Source organism: Temnothorax curvispinosus, unplaced genomic scaffold (genome assembly GCF_003070985.1).
Source record: "Temnothorax curvispinosus isolate PA1 unplaced genomic scaffold, ASM307098v1 QBEX01017788.1, whole genome shotgun sequence".
NCBI classification, from domain to species: Eukaryota; Metazoa; Arthropoda; class Insecta; order Hymenoptera; family Formicidae; genus Temnothorax; species Temnothorax curvispinosus.
The window spans coordinates 1-24,121 of NW_020227568.1; the positions used below are offsets into that span (position 1 = coordinate 1).

At 31.9% G+C, this 24,121-nt stretch overlaps 7 protein-coding genes across 9 annotated transcripts; all 7 read left to right on the forward strand.

Moving 5' to 3' along the window:
* Window positions 1-5: 5 nt before the first annotated feature.
* On the forward strand, window positions 6-1,155 carry LOC112467717 (putative gustatory receptor 28a; the record flags this gene model as incomplete). Its single annotated transcript, XM_025036447.1, has 3 exons — window positions 6-725; window positions 901-987; window positions 1,054-1,155. Coding segments are annotated over 3 exons (909 nt in total), but the record flags the coding sequence as incomplete, so codon positions are not given.
* A 1,243-nt stretch (window positions 1,156-2,398) lies between these two features.
* Window positions 2,399-3,455, forward strand: LOC112467707. Its single transcript, XM_025036435.1, has 2 exons — window positions 2,399-3,247; window positions 3,354-3,455. Exons 1-2 carry the CDS (start codon window positions 2,399-2,401, stop codon window positions 3,453-3,455), a joined length of 951 nt encoding a protein of 316 aa, XP_024892203.1.
* Window positions 3,456-6,307: 2,852 nt separating this feature from the next.
* On the forward strand, window positions 6,308-7,393 carry LOC112467708. The gene has a single exon (XM_025036436.1). It carries the CDS (start codon window positions 6,308-6,310, stop codon window positions 7,391-7,393), a length of 1,086 nt encoding a protein of 361 aa, XP_024892204.1.
* Window positions 7,394-11,202: 3,809 nt separating this feature from the next.
* On the forward strand, window positions 11,203-13,505 carry LOC112467716 (putative gustatory receptor 28b). Its single transcript, XM_025036446.1, has 5 exons — window positions 11,203-11,363; window positions 11,450-12,475; window positions 12,613-12,699; window positions 12,774-12,911; window positions 13,422-13,505. Exons 1-4 carry the CDS (start codon window positions 11,340-11,342, stop codon window positions 12,876-12,878), a joined length of 1,242 nt encoding a protein of 413 aa, XP_024892214.1. The 5' UTR covers window positions 11,203-11,339; the 3' UTR covers window positions 12,879-12,911; window positions 13,422-13,505.
* Window positions 13,506-13,848: 343 nt separating this feature from the next.
* Window positions 13,849-15,381, forward strand: LOC112467714 (putative gustatory receptor 28b). The gene is made up of 3 exons (XM_025036445.1): window positions 13,849-14,936; window positions 15,089-15,175; window positions 15,261-15,381. Exons 1-3 carry the CDS (start codon window positions 13,860-13,862, stop codon window positions 15,363-15,365), a joined length of 1,269 nt encoding a protein of 422 aa, XP_024892213.1. The 5' UTR covers window positions 13,849-13,859; the 3' UTR covers window positions 15,366-15,381.
* A 670-nt stretch (window positions 15,382-16,051) lies between these two features.
* LOC112467711 (gustatory receptor 23a-like) lies at window positions 16,052-19,994 on the forward strand. 3 transcript variants are annotated; one of them, XM_025036442.1, is made up of 6 exons: window positions 16,052-17,431; window positions 17,564-17,650; window positions 17,755-17,921; window positions 18,014-18,304; window positions 18,378-18,542; window positions 19,915-19,994. In XM_025036442.1, exons 1-3 carry the CDS (start codon window positions 16,391-16,393, stop codon window positions 17,866-17,868), a joined length of 1,242 nt encoding a protein of 413 aa, XP_024892210.1. In that variant the 5' UTR covers window positions 16,052-16,390; the 3' UTR covers window positions 17,869-17,921; window positions 18,014-18,304; window positions 18,378-18,542; window positions 19,915-19,994. The 3 variants fall into 3 exon arrangements, with proteins under 3 accessions (XP_024892210.1, XP_024892208.1, XP_024892209.1); XM_025036440.1 differs by having other exon boundaries at window positions 17,755-18,304; XM_025036441.1 differs by lacking the exon at window positions 19,915-19,994 and adding an exon at window positions 18,910-18,979 and having other exon boundaries at window positions 17,755-18,304.
* On the forward strand, window positions 19,287-20,779 carry LOC112467712 (putative gustatory receptor 28b). The gene is made up of 3 exons (XM_025036443.1): window positions 19,287-20,358; window positions 20,495-20,584; window positions 20,657-20,779. The coding sequence occupies exons 1-3, from the start codon at window positions 19,318-19,320 to the stop codon at window positions 20,762-20,764; spliced, it is 1,239 nt and encodes a 412-aa protein (XP_024892211.1). The 5' UTR covers window positions 19,287-19,317; the 3' UTR covers window positions 20,765-20,779.
* Window positions 20,780-24,121: the final 3,342 nt, after the last annotated feature.

Below are 24,121 nucleotides of genomic sequence, written 5' to 3' on the forward strand. Positions count from 1 at the left end.
TCGTAGCGATCGTCACGTATGTCTCGAGAGGTCCACGGCTGATCTTGTTGCAGACTGTACTAGAAGTCTCTTTGGAAATACCCTCGGAATCGTATAAAAATTTATCCAGGCTAATTCATGTTAAGGATATCCTCGGTTTTTTCTTCCTTATCATCCAAACATTAATATTATTCGTCAAGATATCTCTGAAACATATCTTGTTAACAATATTTCCAACATATCTTTCCTTAGTGCTGTTTCAAATGGATATGCTGTACATGAATTGCGTTTGTCTATTGAAAGTCTGTTTCAAGAAAATTAACGATAATTTGACGAAAGTGCAGGAACTCATAATGAGCGATAAACCTCATCTACTCAGACGAATCTATCACACGCAGAAGAATCCATTTTTGCTGATGAAACTTAAAGCCCTGAAGAAGCAACATCTGATGGTCAGCGACACAGTGCAGATGCTGAATATGATTTTCAGTTTGCAGATCATCGGTACCATAGTCATAAGTTTCTCTCAGATCACTTTTAACCTGTACTTCTATATAGTTATGTCCATGGCCAATGAAGACAAAGTATTTTGGTACGCATTTTTTATGACGTCCGTGATATACTATATTATAAAAATAGTATTGATGGTATGGGCTTGCAATAGTGGGACAGATCAAGCTGCGAAGATTGGTATCACCGTTCACGATTTGATTAACAATACCAGTGATAAGCAAATCAAAGACGAGGTAGTAAAATGTAATTTAATTTGTACAATCCTATGTATTTAATTTGTATGTTTTCATAAAAATCCTTAAAGTACTAATGTATTTTATGTATTAAATCGTCGCATTAATAATTACATTTCCTAATGCTGCACCTACTTATTATTTTATTTATTTACTGACTATTATAATGTTACAGCTGCAACTATTTTCTATGCAAATACTGCATCGAGAAAACACATTCTCTGCAAAAGGTCTCACTGTGGATGCAACGCTTCTCGCTGCGGTGAGTAGCCAATTATTTGCTTCAAACAATTAAATGCGTATTGTTGATTTTTATGATTTTTTTCAGATGGTGGGTAGCATTACTACGTATCTATTAATCTTAATACAATTCTTGGTCACATCACATTCTTGCGATGGACGAGCTGTCAGTATTAGAGAAATAGCCTAATAAGAGAAAGTAGAAAACAAAATATAATCAAAAAATAGTTTGTGGTTTTAAACGCTCTAAAAGCATTATTTTATTCTTATGAATATATTTGTATTTTATATCTGCATATAGACAATTATACATATGTATACACGTATATAGCGACATCTAAAAAAAATTTTATATCACGTATTATATTGACAAAAAGTTTCAAATAATATTTTAATAAGTTTTATCTTAATTAATGTATTTTTTAAGTGTACTGTGTTAATTATATCAAATAAATTTCGGAAAATTGTCGCGTTGGACTTATAAATGTCTTATACCCGAACGGCCTACACTGCAGAAATGGTTGCAAAGTGTGTAGCATATAAAAAAATTTCCATGTATTTTTTATTAATACTATAAAATGCTAGTTTTTTACGTATTGCTAACGAATAATCTGTGGTATTTTTGTTTATCATCTTGCTTGCAAAGTCATAAAGTTTCTCTCGTCTTTCTGAAACTTCATAACAATATCACTGTTTCTGAAAATGCATGTAATTGCATTTTTATAGCTCTTTAAAGTACAATATTACATACAAATCAAGTTTAGATTATTATGTTTTAACAGATACACAAAAACAATTTGTAATACATGTTTGTCTGTATAAGTTAGATAGAGTTGAAACCAAACGTTGATAGCAATATATTTTTTATCGGCCGAAAAATGTGCGTCAATATTTTATAATAAATTAGAAGTATAAAAATTTCTATTATATAAATTAAAAAGTAAAATATCTTCAAAAAAGTAACAGGATAATTATAGATATCAAACATTGCATCTTCTATGGAACTTAAAATTCGATAATAATTATAAATGGATTCTAATGCATATAAACGTAATGCATTTGATACTCGCTATTACACATGCGCAATATACATATGATTTAATAAGTCGCATGTTACAACATTATTACTTTAAATGTAGAATTTCAGAACAATATTTGCCGATCAAAGAGTGCCATGGTTACTTTAAACCTAACACATGATCCCTTTAGTTCTGTTTCGCTAGTTAATGTAACACCTGCTCGCAGTCTTAAATTGAAAGTCACCGAGTGTACAGCAAGGAGTCCACATTGTTGTACATACTCTTGTCGTCGAAAAGCTAATTGAATATTTGTATTTATAACACAGCTCTCGCAAGCTTGTATATAAACGCTAAAGTGTATAAATAATACTATCATCTATGGCTTAAATTATTATTCTTCACAATACTTTGATCATGTTCAGCTCATCGTCAAAGTTCCAAAAACAACCCAAGGGTAAAATGTGGAAAAGATGGCAGTTATTTCACGCTTCAGATTTTCAGTCTTTGATGTATCCCTGCTTCATCTTCTGCAGCATTCTCGGAATATTTCCGTACAAGATCAACGCTTCGTCCTTCGAGACTTCTAGACTGCGCTACATTCTGCTGACCTTTCATTTCTGTGTGTTCTGCAGTTATGATCTTATAATTCTCCATAAAATTATCACCAAAACAATTGATTACGGAGATGAAACCAAGACTCTTGAAGCTACCAGTTATTATATTTTCGGCGGTTTCGTAGTAATCATTACGTATATTTTAAGCGGTCCTAGAATGCGCGTACTACAGGCCATGCTGAAGATCTCTTCGAGACTCCCTCCAGAATCGTATCAGAAGCTGTCCAAGTGGATCCACCTAAAGGACATCTTAGGCACCTTCTTCTTAGTCATGCAGGGATACATATATTATTCCAGAGGACCTGAATATCTCGTGTATTATGTGTTAGCAGCGTACATCGGTCTGCTAATGTTTCATATGGATATGCAATATGTAAATTGCGCTTGTGTATTAAAGGCCTGTTTCAAAAGAATTAATGACAATTTGATGCACTTGCAAAATGTCGTGGTAAATAATGAACCATATGCCCCGAATTTGATCTGCGACACGCAGAAGAATCAATTTTTGCTGATAGAACTCAAGACATTGAAAAAGCAGCATTTAATAGTGAGCAATACAATGCAAATGCTGAACGTAATCTTCAGTCTACAGCTTCTTGTTACTATAGCCTTGACCTTTACTGATATCACTTTTGATGTGTATCGTCATGTAACGCAATGGCAAAATGGGTTGTCCATCATTTTTAATGATAAGGCTCGTGATCCATTCTTCTTAATGTCTCTAGCATACGAGCTTTTAAAATTAATATTGATAGTTTGGGTCTGCGAAACCGGAAAGAATCAAGCATTTGAGATCGGCACCACTGTTCATGACGTATTTAACTGCACCAGCGATGAGCAAATCAAAGAAGAGGTAGAAAAAATATGTAGTCTAATTTGTATATATTTTACTCTAAAAATATCTCGTGCTAATGTAATTTTATATACATTAAATCAACTTGATTTATGTAATTACGTTTTCCAATTCTTCATTTTGCGATCCAATGTTATAGCTCCGGTTATTTTCCTTGCAAATATTGCATTGCGCACGAAGTACATTTGCGACGAAAGGTCTTTCCGTGGACGCAACGCTTCTTGCTATGGTGGGTAATAGATCATTTGCATTAATAAAATATACATTGTTTACTCTTTTCTTCACTTTTAGATGACGGGTAGCATTACGACTTACGTATTAATTTTGGCACAATTTATGGTCATGTCGCATTCTTACGATAGAAATACTGGAAGCAATATTACCCAAATAACCTATTTTGAAGAAGATACATAATAAAAAAAAGGAATATCTTTTTCTAGATATTAGAAATACTCTCTTCTCTATCGTTGTGACTAAAATATAATTATATGATGTTTGATGTCTAAAGACGTTTATGTGTATAAGTATATGTATAAAGAAAAATTATTTTAAAATTCTTTATTACGTACGTTAACAATCAGTTGCAAAAATACATGTTTAATATCTTTAAATTGTTTAAATGTATTGTATAAGACGTTGCAAATACATTTCTATGAAATATCTTTTTGTATTCATTAAATATCTTACATAGTCTTAATCTTGCGTTAAAATTAAAACAAAGATGCAAATATCATTCAATTAATTTAAAATAAACTTTATTTGTGATAATGCATGAATAAATATAACCGCAAATAAGTGCATAACAAATGAACTTATTGTGGAAAGCTCGGTCAAATTCTGCCGCGTGATCGATAAACAATACTTTTACTTTTGAGGAAATGAGTTTTTTTGAAATCGTTTTTTATCTTGCTTTTAATAAATTAATAAAATAATTTTCGGGATCCATGTGTGATTTTACCGATATTTTATTAATTTTATCTTAGGCGATTTTCTCATTGTTATGTCTAAATATATTAGATGTAAACATGATCATTATATCTTCATCGATGGCATGCCTTCGGATATTGCCCCATGGAATACAGAAACTCATGAATATTTACAGCGCGTTGCATACGGCTCGCTCCAGATACTTTATCCAGAATATAAAACCTAATCCTTCTAACAAAATGGAAATTAGCCTACATTATTGACTTATATCCGGAGCGAAATAAATTATTCAAATAAACAATCAAAATCATCCGAGGATAACAATCAAGTAAAAATAAAAACTATAGGTAAGCAATCCATAATAAGATAATACATATAAGAACTAATTATTTATTGAGATTAAAGAATAAAATATATATGAAAGAAAATAAAAGAGAAAAACGTATTCTCTTTCAATTACGAAATCATTGAACAATTTGGATATACCGACAATTTTCTTACGGTAAAATTAATTTTTAATTGCTCGAGCAATTTATAAGTGAAAGAAGAATATATAATAATTGCTCTTTTAGTTAGTTATTATTTATTAGTAATTAATTACTTCTTATCTTATTAGAGATATCTTTGATTATGGCTATTTAATATTTAAATTGAATTATTGTTATTATATTTCAATTGCTTTCACACACATTATTTTTCATGGAAAGTAATCTATTTATATTTAAAATTAATTTAATATTTACTTTAGAAATATATTGATACTTTAAAAATAAATGAATTTAATATTAACTTTTAGAAACGGTTAAAATATAGCTTATAAAAATTTTCTTGAAAGACATAAAACGTAGTTGATGCATTATCACAATAATGAAGTCCGCGCTTTTTGCTACTCGATTTTAGTTTATTGTAACATACAAAAAATCAATCATCTTAAGATAGTTTCTTGTCCATAAAACATGACATATCTGTTTCATCAGTTCGAAGAATACATCAATTATTTCAAATATACATTATTACTTAAATTAATTATAATTAAAATAATAGCATTCTCTATATACATTATGGCTCGATTTATCAATATTACATTTGTTATGCTTACAATTCCCACTGAGGCATCACTGACAATGAGATATCAGTGACTTTCAAAATGCGCGCAACAAAATTTAATAGTATTTTAATACAATATTATGCAAAAAGTTAAAAATTTAAATTATTATATTTTAACAGGCTTATAAAAATAACTTTAATTACACAATCAACTATTGAACTAGAAATGAAAAATAAATGACAACTTGTCTTTAATCAAGCTAAAAAACTGTGATAGTAATTTTCTATATTGAAAATTACGGTAATATATATTATAAAGCAAAAGCATTAAATTTGCAGATTATAACATTCTTAAACATTCAGTATGTACAACAAAAAGTATATAGATATATGTTATAGAATCAGTTAATTGTTATTAACTGATTTTTATTAATAAGCGTTATTAATGTACGTAGATATTGATCATTTCTGTATTGTATATATGTGCACATAAAAGAGAGAGAGATTGCTGTATTCCTAGTATGTCATAGCAATAAAGTATTATTACTACATGTTGCACTTTTTTAAGTGCAGATCGATGAATATCATGCAAAACATATAAAACCATGGTTACTTCACTGCTAACATATACGATCTCTGAGTTATATATATCGTTGCTCGATGCAGCAATTGCAGTTTTAACTTTATGCTCGCCGAATGTAGAACAGCAACCATCCGGTTTACACTTTCGTTATAAAAAAAAAATAAATTTAAGACGAATACAGTAAAAAGAGTAAAACTAACTTAAAAAAAAAGCTTTTGCGATCACATTTACATTAATGCTAAAATGCAGTGCTAAACGTGATTAAGAATTTGTAATTGTTCTCTAATACTCCGATGATCATGTTTAACTCGTCACCGAAATACCAAGGCCGACATAAGGATATAAAAAAGGGAAAGAAATGGCGGATCTTTCAGGCCACCGATTTTCAATCCTTGATGTATCCCTGCTTCACCTTCTGCCGCATTCTCGGAATATTTCCATACAAGCTCAATGCTTCGACATTTAAGATTTCCGGACCGCAATACATTCTGTCAACCGTCATTATTGCCATTTGTTGCATCTGCACACTGATATCGCTGTACAATGTTAACATATTTCTAACCAATGTTAACACATTTATGATCGATAGGGTACGTATTCCCGTAATTCTTGAGTCTGACTGCTATTACGTGCTCAGCGGTTTCATAGCAGTTATCACGTATATCCTAAGCGATCCACGAATGCGCTTACTTCAGTCTGTGCTGGAAATCTCTTCAAGATTATCCCCGAAGTCGTATCAGAAACTATCCAAGTTGATCCACACCAAGGATATCCTCGGATTCTTTTATCTAGTTGGGCATGCGCCGACATATTACTTTGTGATGCGTGATGAGACTGTCTTACTCATGACATTCAACGTATACATCTATATGCTAGTGTTTCAGATGGACATGCTGTATGTAAATTGCGTTTGTATATTGAAAGCTTGTTTCGAAAGTGTCAACAACAATCTAGCGCACATGCAAGAATTCGTGATCAAGAATGAGAAACACGTCTTCGAACTCATCTATCATGAGCAGCAAAATCCTTTTTTATTGCTAAAGCTCACAGCTCTAAGGAAACAACATCTTAAGATCATTGACACAGTACAGACGCTGAACATGATCTTCAGTTTACAGCTTCTTGCTACAGTAGTCATAACCTTCTTAGAAATAACTTACAGCTTGTATTTCTATGTACTATGGTGTCAAGGGAAATGGTTCATGATCAATACGAAAATTTATTATGCATTCTTTATTCCATACGTGGCACATTTCATTATAAAAATAATATTAATAGTATGGGCCTGTGAGACAAATAAAAATCAAGCCCTGCAAATAAACACTACCATTTACGATGTGTTTAACAGCACTACCAATGAGCAAATAAAAAACGAGGTAATGTAATAAAAAATTATTTTCTTTAAACATTACTAGAGTTTCGTGTGCTAAAACGTTTTATTACATCTATTGGATATATTTATGTATTTCAATTCAATATGTGATTATTTCGCGATTGCAGCTGCAATTGTTTTCCTTGCAAACACTGCATTGCAAAAATACATTTTCCGCGAAAGGTCTTACTGTGAATGCAAAACTTCTCGTTGCGGTGAGTGATCTATCATTTGTTATTAATTAATATGTATATTTTGTACCTGTTCGAATACGCGTGTGATTATGATTGCAGATAGTAGGTGGCATCACTACATATATATTAATCTCCATACAATTCTTGCACATGCAGAATTCTTGCTACCAGAAGACGTCAAGCAATATTACGCAAAAAATCGACACAGAGAAAATTATATATTAAATATTACTATGATATCTCATTAACTGCGGGCCATCAAGAATTTATATGGCCATTGTTTTAAAAACAATTAAGCAACGCAATTTTTACGCTTTCTCGTAGTAAAAATCAAAGCAAAAACTTGCTGGAAAAAAGTTAGAATTACAAAGCGAAGTAAAAAATATGTACCGAATAAATTTTTTCTGTACACCATAATAAAAATTAACTCTTTCCACTTTAAAACAGCGTTCTCACAAAAATTACTTTATTCATAAAAAGCAGTGTTGCCATAGTAAAAATTACATGAAGATCATGTAAACATTTTAAATTCGGTAACTCATTGTTAAAAATTCGAGGAGAAGGGGAAAGGAATAAGCATTACTTGCAAGATCTTGTCGAGCATGATTTTTGTTGAATAAGTAAACGCGACAGTGAGCTAGAAATGTAATATATGCCATTTAATTTTTAATTGTTTTTAATTTTAATTTGATTTTATAAATAAAATCTTCACCTTGTGCGCCCAAGTAGCGCCTTTAGGCGTTCTCATTATTCTCATTAACTTTATTACATATTTAATTTTAAAATATATTTAATATTATTTTATATTGTGTTGATATATAAATCTTATTCGTATATCAACGGTGCTATCTGAACACAAGATGAAGATTTTATTTAATGAATCAAATCAAAGTTAAAAATGGTTAAAAATCAAATGGCGTATATTACGCTCCTAGCTTTGACTGCCGCGTTTAATTATTCGACAAAATCGTTCATGCTCGACAAGATTAGTATTCATTGTATATCACTGTATTGAAAGTAGACAATACCTAATAAAATAAGCTTGTAAAATTTATGGAACGGGGAATAATTTATAGCAAGTTAGCGCTAAATATATATATTCAATAATAATAAGTGCATTATCTAATAATGATTTGCATACGTTCTCGTTCAGTATAAAAATACAAAAAAAATTGATTTTGATCAAGAAATCGATAACTAAGAAAGAAACCCATTATGCCTTATACACATTTTTAATTTAGTCTATCCGATACTTTCACATTAAATTAGAAATTAACATAATTATATTTACGTTACGTTAGCTTTGTAATTAGAAAAGGACTTTATCTTCATTTTAATTTAATTATTTTACATTATCTTATATTATAATAAATAACATAATTACATTTTAAGTGTGTTTTATATTCAACATATATGAGAACAATTTGAACTACTTCTTAAAAATATATATGCAATTTGAGTTTATCAATTGATAATTTATTAAATTTTCATTGAGAGACATGTTGTAGACGCATTATCATAATGAGCAGTTTTTCGCTCATCTCTATTTCTTTTTTACTGTCTCTAAAGTATAAAAGATCATACATCTTTAGATAATTTGATGGCCACATGTTGTGACGTACCAATATTTTTTAATTTTTATTTTATGCCTAATGCTTCCTAGCTTATATTCATATGCATATTATTCGCCGATTAGACATGAACGATAGTCGTATGTCAGCAATTACTTTAAATGTCCTTTATATCTTAGAAGTGATAAATGATGATTGAAAGACTTGTTTGAAAAACTCATTGTTACTTCGTGTAGTTAACAAATATGGTTTCTCAGTCGTGTCTTACTATTCGATGCAGCAACTAACTGCAGTCTTTAATACACCAGTAGTAAACAGTTTGTAAACAAACTACGACTAGTGCATGTCGATTTATATACTTGTGGTGAAAAATTCAAAATTAAAGACTACGCATTTGAAAGAGAAGCTTCTTGCAATAAACTTATGTTAACATTAAAATGCATTGATAACGATGGAGTACTTAATAAATTTAAGTAATAGTCTGTTATTAATATACATATTAAACTGTTGTTTTCTTATGACATTTCGTTAATTATATTTAATTTGTCGCAGAAATTTCAAGGATGAGCCAAAAGCATAAAAAAAAGGAAAAAGATGGAGAATAGTTCCACGTCACGGAATCCTTGATGTGTGTATCCTAACTTAACCATAAGGAAAAGTCTCGGAATATTTCCATACAGAATTAAGGTTACGTTTTTCGAGCTTTCTAAATCGCGTTAGATTTTGTGGACTATTATTTTTTGTGTGATCTGTGTTTGTAAGCTGACATTGTTGTATAAACTTAATCTTTCTGGAACAATCAGGTTCGACATACGCAATATTATTTCGCTTAATTTCTCTTTTATCTACGGAATGTTCATACCGATCTCATATATATCTTCAGTGGTCCGCGAATGCACTTACTCCTTATATCAGATATTTCTTCGAAACTGCCTCCCCCCCCCCAGTCATATCGCAAACTGTTCAAATTGTAAATAAAAAGTAAGCGATAAAATAAGTTTGTAAAAATTTATTTAAAAAATAATAATTTATGCAGGTAGATACACTAATGCTAGATACATTAATAATGGGTATATAACGTCTGTAATAATTAGTATTATTTCAATGATAATTCGCACATGGTAACAACCTCGAATAACAAAATAACGGTTTATTCAATGTGAAAACACAAAGGAAAATTAATCTATATTTAACGGAAAATTATTAATTTGTTCGTATCAATTATAAAATAATTTATAATTTATAAAAACATAATACACACATTTTGAATTGACTCTATTATTAATTTATTTTTATTCTACGTCGATCGTTCAATTACACACAAAAATCATCTTCGCCTTATAGTAATATATTTTTTCTTGCGATTGGAAAGTAAATAATTAAGTAAATAATCTCTGTTTTTCTTTTTAGTTCGTGCTTTTGCAGATTGCAAACGTAAACAGCTTCTCTTTACAAAAGATTACTCTGCAATTATATTATCTTAACAGATAATAGCATTATCTTTGTATTATAACTTGATTTATGCCACTTGCGACTTTTTCTATTGCGATATTAGTATTTTTTAAAACAGATATAATACAACGATACTAGTAAGATATTAGGTACGTGCAAACAATGTTTAATTAATTAGAAATTTATGTATTGCAATACCGTTATTACAAATTATGTTTGGAGATTAATATGGATGATAATATATTTTTAATGGAGTGAAAAATATATATCAGTATTTTTATATTAAAAATTGCGATAATAAATATTAAAAATCAACATTATTAATTATAAATGCAACACATTGTAAATATTAACGTTATGATATATAAATGTTAAACGTCTTAATTTATAATAAGATAGTGTTCTTTAAAAGTTCTCAAAGCTATTTTAATCTATATAGATTCTAAGTGGTTTTAATTTTCACGATCTTAATGTATTAGATAATGATTCAACAATTATTTTATTAGCTTATATGCGCATGCGGCCCAGGAGAAATGCTGATCGAAGAAAGCAATTTACTTCACAGCTAACAAACGATCTCTGAGTCTTGTCCCGCTATTCAACGCGGCAACTACGTTTTGCAATGTAGTTTTAAATTTAATTCGCCGGATATAAACTATCACGCGCAGTGCATATCGATTTACATACGTGTTGTGAAAAGACGAAATTTAAGACAACTCACGTGAAAATAACGCTCGTATAAATGTTAAAGTGCATTAACGACAAAGTAATTAATAATCTCTAAGCACTAATTTATTATTAATAAAGTTGTTGTTTTCCAATAAAATTCTGTTGATTATGTTTAATCCGCAGAAATTCCATAAACGAGCCAAGAGGAAAAAAAGATGGCTATTCCACGCCACGGACTTTCAATCCTTGATGTATTTCAACTTCACTTTCTGCAAAATTCTTGGAATATTTCCGTACAAGATCGAGGCTTCGACTTTTGAGACTTCCAAACTACGATACATTCTGTGGATTATCGTTGCCTGTGCCGCCTGCATTTATGAGCTAATGATGTTCTATGTACTCAACTTTTCTGGAAGAGTCAGACTTGAAGTGCCCAAAACTATTACGTATAATATGCATTTTCTGCTTGGGATATTCATAATGGTTGTCTGGTATGTTTTGACCGGTCCGCGAATGCGCTTGCTCCAGACTGTACAAAAAATTTCTTGGAGATTGCCCCCAAAGTCGTATCAGAACCTCTCAAAACTAATTCATGCCAAAGATATTTTCGGTTTTCTCGTTCTATTGTGGCTAATATTAATGGTATTTTTAAACACTTCTGATATGGTTATTGATACCTTGTACGAACCATTCAGAGTGTATATCGCCATGATAGCGTTTCAAATGGATATGCTATATATGAATTGTGTTTGTGTCCTTAAAGCTTGTCTCAAAGAAATCAATAACAATCTGGAGAACCTGCAAGAATTCGTAGTGAACGATATCTCCAGACGGGTCTATCATAAGCAAAGAAATCCATTTCGACTGATAGAGATCATAGCTTTGAAAAAGCAGTATCTGGCAATCAACGACGCAGTACAGATGCTAAAAATGGTCTTCAGTTTGCAACTTCTCGTTGCCATAGTCATGGTCTTCAAGCAGATCACTTTCTTTCTGTATTTTCATGTAGTGCAGTGGCAAGGCGAGATATCCATTCGTTTGGATAAGCAGATTGGTATTGAATACTTCGTGTCGTACATAACGTATTATCTTTTAAGAATAACATTGATAGTGTGGGCTTGCGAAACCGGCAAGAATCAAGCTGTAGAGATCGGCACCACCATTCACGAAGTACTTAATATCACCAATGATGAGAAAATAAAATATGAGGTACGTAATAAAGAAAAATTTCATATAATCTTTAAATCTTTAAAAATATTTAGTGCGCTATGCAATTTTTATATTAAATCTAGTAAATTTAGAAATAAGTTTTCTAATCTTATCTATTCTTTGATTTGTCATTGCAGTTACGACTATTTTCCTTGCAAATATTGCATTGCGATAATACTTTTTCCGCGAAAGGTCTTACTGTGGACGCTAAGCTTCTCACTGCAGTAAGTAAATAATAATTTTTATTATCTTAATTTGATTAAATATATATTTTTTTATTTTTAAATTTTAATTTTAGATGGTGAGTAGTATCGCTACATATCTATTAATCTTAATACAATTTTTGGGTATGTCGCATTCTTACAACGGAAAGACTGCAATCAATGTTACAGAAGTGATTTAATTTAAAGAAAGTACATAATCAACGCGTTGTATTGTAAGTATTGTAAACTTTTAGTTTTTATATATTTTCTGTCGTTGTAAGTAGAAATACAATTGTCCAATTTTTCTACTTCTATAGAGACATATATATATACGTATCTATGTATAGATACAAATATATTACGTATATATTAACAATTAATGACACAAATGGAATGTTAATATATTACTTGATTGAGTGAACCTTATCAAAGATGTAATAAATAAACTGAAAAATATTGCATTTTCAATTAACTTTCTTTCAATTAAGTTTTTCTATGTATTATTCTTCATAAAAAATAATAACCATTTTTAATATAAATGTAACATTTGAAAGCAGTTTGAACAACTGGATATGCAAACAGTATCTTTGTTTTAAATTTCATATCTTAATAAAAAATAAATTTTTAAGTTATGGCATAACAATAGCATACATCCTTGATTACAATTGGACAATTGTTATTAAAAACGCTTCGAATACCACTAATTCATATTGATATCATATAAATATAGATAATACTTTCAGATAATACTTTTTTTATGTATGTCCACATAATTTGTCTCATACGTAATAATCTACATATGCTGGATGGTATGTCGTATATCATAGCGACACTTCATTACTTTATGCGCTATATCTCAAGGATGATAAGTATTGATCGAAGAACGTTATTTCATTATTCATTTAATTACTTCAAGAATAACAAATAATTCTTGAACTCTGTCTTATAACTCTATGCAGCTACGTGCAGTTTTAAATTTAAACTCGTCAGGTGTAGTTCGATAAGGTGGAATACGTGCTAGTTTGTGCATTCGTAAAAGTAACGATCTTGAAGATTATACTTGGAAAAGAAATATTCGCAATCATTTTATTAATACCACAAAGCGTGTATCGATAAGATAATAATTACTGAACTATTGTCTATAATTTAAATTGTAATTTGCACGTGACATTCCGCTGTTCATGCCCAATCCGTCGTGGAAATTCCAAAGACAAGTCAAGAGTAAAATGTGGAAAAGGTGGAAACTGTTCCACGCTACAGACTTTCAATCTCTGATGTATCCCTGTTTCACTTTCTCTCGCATTCTTGGAATATTTCCGTACAAGATCAACGCTTCGATCTTCGAGGCATCAAGATCGCGTTACATCTTATTAACTATCATTACCTGCGTCATCTGCGTTTTTCAACTGGCAAAGATCTATGAAATCAATATATTGACAGCCAGGGAGACGACGGTATCCCAAAAAATTCAGGACAACTGTTTTTCTACGTTTCTAAGTTTCACAGTAATCGTCTCGTCCATTTTGAGTGGTCCACAAATGCGTTTACTACAGACCATATTAGAAGTCTCTTCAAAATTGCCTCGGAAATCTTATGAGAAACTATCAAAATTGATACACGTCAAGGATATTTTCGGTTTCTTCTTCTTAGTAGGCCAATTGTTGCTGACATTTCTAAAGTTTGCAAAACGACACAGAGATAACATTACTTTCACTTATTCAACAGAAATAATGGAATATTACATCGATCTTCAGATATTTCAAATAAATATGCTATATGTCAATTGTGTTTGTATATTAAAAGCCTGTTTCAAAAGAATCGATGACAATCTGACGAATCTACGAGAGCTCATGATAAACGATAAGTCGCATGTTCCTAGATTGATTTATTACCAGCAAAGAAACCTACTTCTGCTAGAAGAACTCAAGACTCTAGAAAAGCAGTATCTGATGGTTAGCGACACAGTGCAAATGCTGAATATAATTTTCAGTCCGCAGCTCCTCGCAACCATCGCTATAGCCTTCATCGAGATTACTTTCGAAATATACATGCACATAGTGCAGTGGAAAAACGGGCTGTCTATCAATCTGACTAAGCAGATTCATAACACATTCTTCCTATCTTATATGTTGTATCATGTTACAAAAATAATGTTAATAGTGTGGGCCTGCGAAACCGGCAAGAAACAAGCCGCCAAAATTAACACCACTGTTCATGATGTTCTTAACAGCACCAGCGACGAGCAAATAAAAAATGAGGTACTAATAAAAAAATTTAACTTCTACATATTTTTTAAAATGTATCATATGGTAATATTTTTTTTTTACATAAAAGATAGTCGATTCATAAGTATACTTTTTTTAAATCTATTTATAATTTATTTGTAATGTCTTTCCATCTGATATTGCAGTTGCATCTGTTTTCTTTGCAAATACTGCATCGCGACAACACATTTTCTGCGAAAGGTCTTACTGTGGATGCGACGTTTCTCACTGCCGTAAGTAACCAATTATTTACCTTAATATGAATTGATTTAAATATTTAAGATCAAAACTATAGCATTTATTTTTTATTTTTTTTAGATGGTGGGTACTATTACTACGTACCTTTTAATTCTAATACAATTCTTGATCACATCGCATTCTTGCGACGGTAAGATTGCAATCAATGTTATACACTCGAATTAAAAAAAATATTAATAAAAGACGCATTTTGAAAAATTTAAATATTATCCTTATTGTATCAATAGTTTGTACATCATAGAAAGTTAAGTAATCATATCAAAAATAAATTTAATATTTAATCAAATAACTTATTGGAGGTATATTTGCAATTCAAATATTATTTATTTTTTTAGGGATAATTTCATTAAATTTTCGATGAAAAACGTAACATGATCGATGCATTATTACAAAGATAACGCGCGCGTTTGCCTCTTTCAAAACTCTACTTTCCTTTATTATTGCAAAAGTAAAAATTATTATCTTAAAATATTTTTGTCCATATCTCATAATGTGGTTTGAAAATTGATAACTTCATCGATTAGAGTATTACATCTGTTGACTCTAATTTAGATAACTATATAGATTAATTCTAATCTAATTATTCTAATTTAATAAAACAAGTAATAATGATCAAATATTATAATACGTTGAAAAATAATATTACAAAAATATGTATACAAAGCAAAATTTAATCTCAATATAGTGATTCAAAAATGTTGAATATTCCGGTATAAAATTGGACAGTCAATATTAATAAATCTTTCAAAACTAGTAATTAATATAGATAACATTTTCAAATATAATTTTCAAATATAATTCTCCTAATGGGCGACGTAATTGTCCAAAGTGATATGAGTCATATACTTATTACATCAATTAAATTCCATTACTTTATGTGCACCCATCAAGGGTGATACATGCTGTTCGAAGAGCTCCATGGTTACTTCATGCCAACAAATGATGCGCGAGTCATGTTTTATGATCTGTAGCAGCAACTTGCAGTTTTAAACTTAAACTCAGCACGGACGGTTAGTGGATTTCGCACTCGTTGCAAAAAATAAAGACTACGTCAGAACTACGTTCAGAAAAGAAGCTTTCGCAGTCACGCTCATGTTAATACTGAAGTGCTTATTACTGACAATAAAACACTTACATAATTGATAATAGGACTAACAATTTTCAAGCAATTATTTCATAAAACTTCGATCATGTTCAGTCTGTCATCGAAATTCCAAGAACAAGTTAAGAATAAGAAGAAAAGAAAGAATTGCTGGCTATTCCATGCCACGGATTTTCAATCCTTAATGAATCCTTGTTTCGCTTTTTGTCGCATTCTCGGAATATTCCCGTACAAGATCAACGGCTCATCCTTCGAAACTTCTAAACCATGCTACTTTCTATCAGCTATAGTTATGTGTGTCTTCTGCTTTTGTGCTCTGATAATAATAATGGATATTGCTAAATTCAATGTCCAAAACGTACGCAGAACCATTGAACTTTACTCCTTTTACATTTTCGGTAGTTTTATAACGGTCGTCACGTATATTTTGAACAGTCCACGAGTGCGCTTGCTTCAGACCATACTGAAGAACTCTTCAAAACTTCCTTCGAAGACGTATCAGGAACAATCTGTGATGATCCACGTCAAGGACATTGTCGGTTTCTTTTTTTTACTCGTGTATTCGTTAATCTGTTATTACAGAGCGCAACACTCTATCTTGATCAAGGTGTCTTCATTATACATTATTCTAGTACTGTTTCAGATGAATATGCTGTACATAAATTGCGTTTGCGTATTAAAAGCTTGTTTCAAGAAAATCGACTTCGATTTGGCACATTTACTCATAACAAACGATGAACCGCATTTAGTCAAGTGGATCTATCGTGAGCAGAAAAACCCTTTGTTACTGATGGAGCTCAAGGCCCTGAAGAAGCAGTATTTGATGGTTAGCGATTCAGTGCAGGTGCTGAATATAATTTTCAGTCCGCAGCTCCTCGCAACCATTGCTATAGCCTTCACCGAGATTACTTTCGAGCTATATTTCAATATAGTGCAGTGGCAAAATGGGTTGTCTATCAGGTGGAAGCAGACTGATTTCATATACACAATGATCTACGTTATGTATTATCTTATGAAAATAGCATTGATTGCATGGGCCTGCGAAACCGGCAAAAATGAAGCCATAAAGATTAGCACTACTGTTCACGATGTGCTTAATAGCACCAGCGACGAACAAATCAAACATGAGGTACAAACATTTCAATTTCTATTTGTCGCTTTTAATATTCCGTATAGTGATGCAATTTTTTTTATTTAAAATATAAAACAATTTATAATTACTTTTATATATCAGTAAATGTCTTTTTATCTGATTTTGCAGTTGCAGCTGTTTTCTTTACAAATAATGCATTGTAATAAAAAATTCTCTGCGAAGGGTCTTACTCTGGGCGCGACGCTTGTTACAACAGTAAGTAAGCAATCATTTGTCACAATTATTCAAATCTTTAAATTAAATTATTTAAATCTTCTGTAAATTAAATTATAGTATTTACTTTATAATTTTGTTTTTAGATAATAAGCACTATCGCTACATATTTTTTAATTTTAATGCAATTCTTGATTGCGTCGCATTCCTGTGAGGGAAGGATTATAATCAACGTTACACGAGCGCAACCTAAAAATTAGCAAATAAAGCAAATATCCAATAAAATTTACAAATAATCTTATAAAAAAAAACCGTACGCATCTCTATCATGATACTTCATTCCTTGTTTTATGGAGCAATTCTGACATTACCGAATATTTGCCGCCACAACGAATATTTTCATAGACACTTGACACAGAATCGAAGAATTGATGTTTCTGCTCATTAGAAAAGTGAAGACTAGCCCGCATATTATGGGCTTGCACTCGGGATAGGATCGGATTGATATAATAGTCACAGTGAAAGCAACGTATACAATATTTGCTCGTTCTTTAGTGAAACTTTATCGTCTTCTGATAGAGCAAGCAAAAAAAGATATGCTTAAATGATCATTCATTTTTCGTCAAACACGTGTGGAAGAGATGTTCGGGAAGCAGTTACTTTCTCTCAAAGCAAATATGGAAATCAATTTTTGCGGTAATATGTTTATCTATGCAATCACACACATTAAATAGTAATTTGATAAATTATTAATAATTTTTTATCTCAGTTTACAGTGTAGGCCAACAGTTCTTCTTTCTACACACGGTTCTTCAGAAGCTTGGTATTTCTTTAAACGCCAAAGCCCCAGCTAAGGAGCAATAGTTTTATTAGCGTTTTCATGGATCTACAGTTTGCGAAATTAAAATTTGATTCTTAATTTATCAAAGAACCCGTAAGTAAAAAAAAGCATACAATATATCTTGCAATATTATTCGTATCATAATACTCAATATTAAATAGAAATCGAGATTAATTTCTTATATGTTAATAGTCTCGCCGAAAAATAATTTGTAATTATTTTTAATAAAGTAAAAATGTGTACTGATATTTTTATATTACAATACAATACAATTTTAATACTCAAAAAAACAATAACATATTACAATAATGTAGTGCATAACGAAGCAAAATTTAATCTCAAAATGGTTATTCAAAAATGTAGACTAAACCTAATTTGAAATTGGATAGTCGCTATTAACGAATCGTTAAAAAATTAGTAATTTATGTAAATGCCACATATTCAATGCTTCCTTTTTTAGATGTGCAAATATACGTATTTTCCTAATGAGTGATCTAGATGTACAAAGTGATGGGTCATACCGATTACAGCAATTACCATTATTTTATGCTTTGTATCCCAAGGGTGATATGTGTTGCTCGAAGGATTCCATGGTTACTTCACGGGTAACAAATGATTCTTGAGTTACGTCTTCAGGTTCATAGCAAGAACTTACAGTTTTAAACTGAAACTTACCGACTACGGATAGGCCTTAAAGAATTTATATCAGTTCCTGCTTTCGTTGTGAAAAAAACAAAGTAGAAGACTACGTTTAGAAAAAAATATTTTTGCAATCGCTCACATTAAAACTGAAGTGCTCGTAGTGAAATAATCATAATTGATAATAGGACTAATAATTTTTAAGCAGTTTTTCTACGATACTTTACTAATGTTCAGTTCGTTATCGAAAGAACGAGTCAGGGGCAAAAAAGAAAGGAGATGGCGGCTATTCCACGCCACGGATTTTCAATCCTTGATGTATCCCTGTTTCATCTTATGCCGTATTCTCGGAATATTTCCGTACAAGATTAACACATCGTCCTTCGAAATTTCTAAACCGTGCTACATTCTGTCGACTGTTATTAAATGTGTCACCTGTTTTTACACGCTAATAATTCTCTATGAGATTAACAGTGGATTGTTCAAAGTCAGAAGCTTACGTCGGATCATTGAGGTCAGCGCCTTCTATGTATTCGGCATTTTCATAATAATTGTCACTTGCATTTGGGATGGTCCACGAATGCGTTTGCTTCAGACATTACTAAAAATCTCTTCAGGACTGCCTTTGGAGTCATATCAGAAACCATCTATATTGATCCACGCAAAGGATATTTCCGGTTTCCTTTTCTTACTTGTGCAAACAATGATCTGTTTCAACTTGCTTCCTGTCTTGCATGTGGTGTTTACATTCCACATCACTCTGATAGTGTTTCAGATGGATATGCTTTACATGAATTGTGTTTGTGTATTAAAAATTTGTTTCAAGAAAATCAATGACGATCTGGAGAACCTGCTTGTATTGATCAACGAACCACATTTATTCAGACGGTTCTATCACGAACAGAGAAATCCTTTCTTCCTGATGGAACTCAAGGCTATAGAGAAGCGTCATCTGATGGCCAACAACACATTACAGATGCTGAATATAATCTTCAGTCTGCAGCTTTCTGCTACTGTAGTCATAACCTTCACTAGAATCACTTTTAGCCTGTACTATTGTTTACAATTAGTACTGTGGCCAAACGTACATATAACCAGTTCAGAAAAACTGATTTCTCTCACGCTTTTCTTCACGTCTATAGCGTATTACTTTATAAAAATAGCGCTGATAGTATGGACATGCGAGACCGGCAAAGATCAAGCCATTGAGATTGGCATTACTATTCACAACGTGCTTAACAGGATTAACGACGAGCAAATTAAAAACGAGGTAATCAAAAATTGGTAAATTTATTTGTATATTATTTCCAAAATGTCTCATGTATTATTGCGATTTTTGTACATTTAAACTAGCTAATTTGTTATATTACTTTTATATTTAATTACTTTTCGATTTGACGTTACAGTTGCACCTGTTTTCTTTGCAAATACTGCATACTAGCAAAAATACATTCTCCGCGAAAGGTTTCACTATGGATGCACCACTTCTTGCTACAGTAAGTGATTAATCATTTACCTATATTAATTCAATATATATTTCTTGTAATATGTATTTCTTTTGCTTTCAGTTAATAGGAAGCATCACCACGTATCTATTAATCTTGATACAATTCGCGAACATATCGAATTCTTGCAACGAACAATTTAAATTTTCCAATATTACACAGACAACGTAATTCAATGAAAATACGTAATTGAACAAAAAAATATATTTCTAAATATTGGAAATATTTTGTTATCGTCGTAAATAGTACGTCATCTAATATTTTATACTTGTATAGATATTATTCCACATATAATGCACAAAAACATTAAAAAATGTTATATTAATTGTGAACAAGAAATAGAAAATAAATAAATATTTATTAAATTAAATATTTGTTATATCAATTAGAAGCTTATAATATAATAATAATTAAAATTTAATATTATATTACGCCAACATTTTGCACTTTTGCATCATGTTCGATAGAAAAAAGGGAAGGAATTCTTTCTCCGATGAATAACAAAATATTTGCGTAATACGAGACAAGATTGTTCCGCATTACGAGTGTCGATGATACGATATCGGGGCGAATGAATTTCATTACAGCCGGCGGACGCGTTTAATGCAGAGCAGCTCCTTGGCGGTCTAAAGGCTGGATAGGCCAACTCAGCACCCTGATATTTCTTTGAATAGAGATCTGTGTCGTGCGATAGGCTCGCATAAAAGACGGGGGTGAAGACGGAAGGAGCTCTATCTTACCCTTTCATTCGCCCACTCCTCGCCGTAGTTCTAATGTCACTTAGCATATTACCACTCTCTGTTCCTTTAGACTCGAATTTTCACGCTCTACCTCTTACAGATAAATCCCGTAGTCCTAAACTCGTTAGCGAACCGAACTAATATTTGTAAGTGACACCAAGTGTGAAATAAAGTAACGCAATCTTAAAACGAAACGTGCGCCGTCATGATTAAGGTTTAGATGTCGAGATAGATCTCGCTATAGACATTATTTAATTTAATATAATTCCATAGCAAAATTCCTATCAGATTATTAAACTAAAATGTGACATATATGAAATGTATATTAATACAATATAATACATTATATATAATTATATAATTATTTAAATGTACTGTATAACTCGGGCATGATATATATTTCTTCTCGCTATTAACAATCATAAGAATCTCTCTACCTCTTTAACTTAATTAGCTAAATCTCGCTGCTAAATTATTATTTCTCCTTTTCCAATCTCTCATTATTCACTATGATCTGTACCATAATTATTTAATTAATCCCCATATTGTGGTCGAAAGGAATTAATCTCCCGAGACGCAATAAACGTTTTATGTCTATGTCTACGTCCGATCGAGCGAGGTCGTGTCAGAATCGCGAAATAGCACTGAACTCGACGCGAGTAACCCGGGAATAATCCGTCACCGTAAAAACCGCGTTGTCCGCTACAAGTCCCAATGGCGGGACGGCGAAGACATTAAATCCCGGCAACACAAGGCGTTAGACCAGACGGACGACGCGACGTAGCAGGGAAAGTGAACCGCGCGAAGGTACACGCCGAACTGGGAGCGGAACGAAAACCCACGGCAAACTCAATTTTCCGCGTTAACTCGGCCGACGAGAAGATCGTAACGAGAGTCCGGCCCGATCGCTTAATATTCATGGAGGCGTGGCAAGCGGGTTTTAGTGTTTCTCTTCGGCGCGCCGGCCGGCCAAGTGGGTTTATGGCTGTTTCCACTTCGAAACCACCCGTCGCGGATCGGGCGCGTCGAAACGACGCGTTTCACCCGCGAGAATTCGCTCCCCGACCGCCAATGTATCTTTATTCACATTAGTACTCGCGAGATTGCGAGATTGCGAGAGCAAGAATGAAGAAACAAAAAAATTTTCTATCGGTAGTCGCAATTTTCCGTTTCAAAGAACTCATCTTAAGCGCGTAGTCACTAGCAATCAGATTTAATGGGTGATTCACAGTAATAGAAGATAGCTTTCAGCTTTGTCGGAATGTATCATCGTTGATTGCTGAAAATGCAGATGTAATGACGATTGTTGCAGCAATTCGATTGATCAGCATAGCCAAACAATACGAGATCTAATCGGCACACACATTGCATTTCGCCAATAACGGCCGATTCTGATTGACTGTCAAAATACCATTTGAAATTATAATACTAACTAAGAGTTGTCGATCCAATTGCATTTGGTGTCGCTTTGATGGGACACTTCGTCTGGAATTTGGAACATTCTAGCACGATAACCGTGAATATTCCCGTGAATAAAAAAAAGAATGGAAATGAGAAGATTGAGAGCTAATATCGACATCAATTATCACGTGAGTAAAATCGTTTTAAATTATCGTTTAAAGACTAAATTAAATTGCTAAAAAATAATTATGACCATTTATTTAACCATTACAACCATTTATTAATTAATTTATTATCCATCGTCCGGTAATTACACGTTGTAGCACTTTTCTATACAAAATTTTGCACATATTTTTAATATTTTTCAAACAAAAAAGAGAGACAAAGAAAAATATGTTGTATTGCCGGGCGGTATTAGTAGAAAAAATAACTTTACGCATACTTTTCCAGCGCGATGTTAGTATGCGCAATTCGTAGCACAAATCACCGCTTCGAGAAGGGCAATTATTGCGTGAGTGGTTTAATTAAAGGGCATGCCGGTATAATAAGCGCGTTATATTTGAGCTACTAAAATCAGGTATTAATAACCGATGTTTTAGATCCGTTCGGAAAACATCGAGAACGCGTCACCGGACGCGAATTTTACGCATCTGGATGTTAAGCGGCGTAGAGCGGATTTTTTTATGTCACTTCACATGTAAACCGACGTTTTTTTTGTAAAACAAGGGCACGAGTTCGGCTGCGCACATACGAGAAAGGGTTTTGTGCGCTTCAAGAGCTGACGAATCGGTAGTCGCAACAAGGACGAGGACGCGACGCAACTGTTATCAAAAATAGGAGATAAAAACCGGAGTCGAGGGAAAGAATGGTAACAGCGAAACGCGAGAGTATTATCATTCATGGATTCCTATCTCGCGATCAAGTGATTTTAATGATTAACGTTGTATTTTTAATCCCGCTCTTTTCTTAACGTTAGAACTTTCCAACATTTTTATAAACATGTTCGCGCGATTTGAGAAAAATATACATTTTTTTATTTAAATCTAGTTAAGATCTGCTGCAGTTTTATTTTTAAAAATATAAACGTGCACTATTCAAAATATCAAATACAGTAACAGCTGAGGAAAAAATATCGGTAGATTAAATATCGAACTTATATAATAATTGAATTAATATTATGATGAAGTGAGATATCTTTCTACATGGACTCTGGCAATTTTTATTTTTTTCGATTAATCTGAGCTGTATTTCAAACAATTTTTATATATCCAATTGCCTCAATTCTAAATAACTGTATCGCAAACAATTATTATATCAAAATAAGAAAAGGTATAATTTCAAGATCGTTTCTTGATAAAAAAGAATTTCCTATGTATACGTATATACA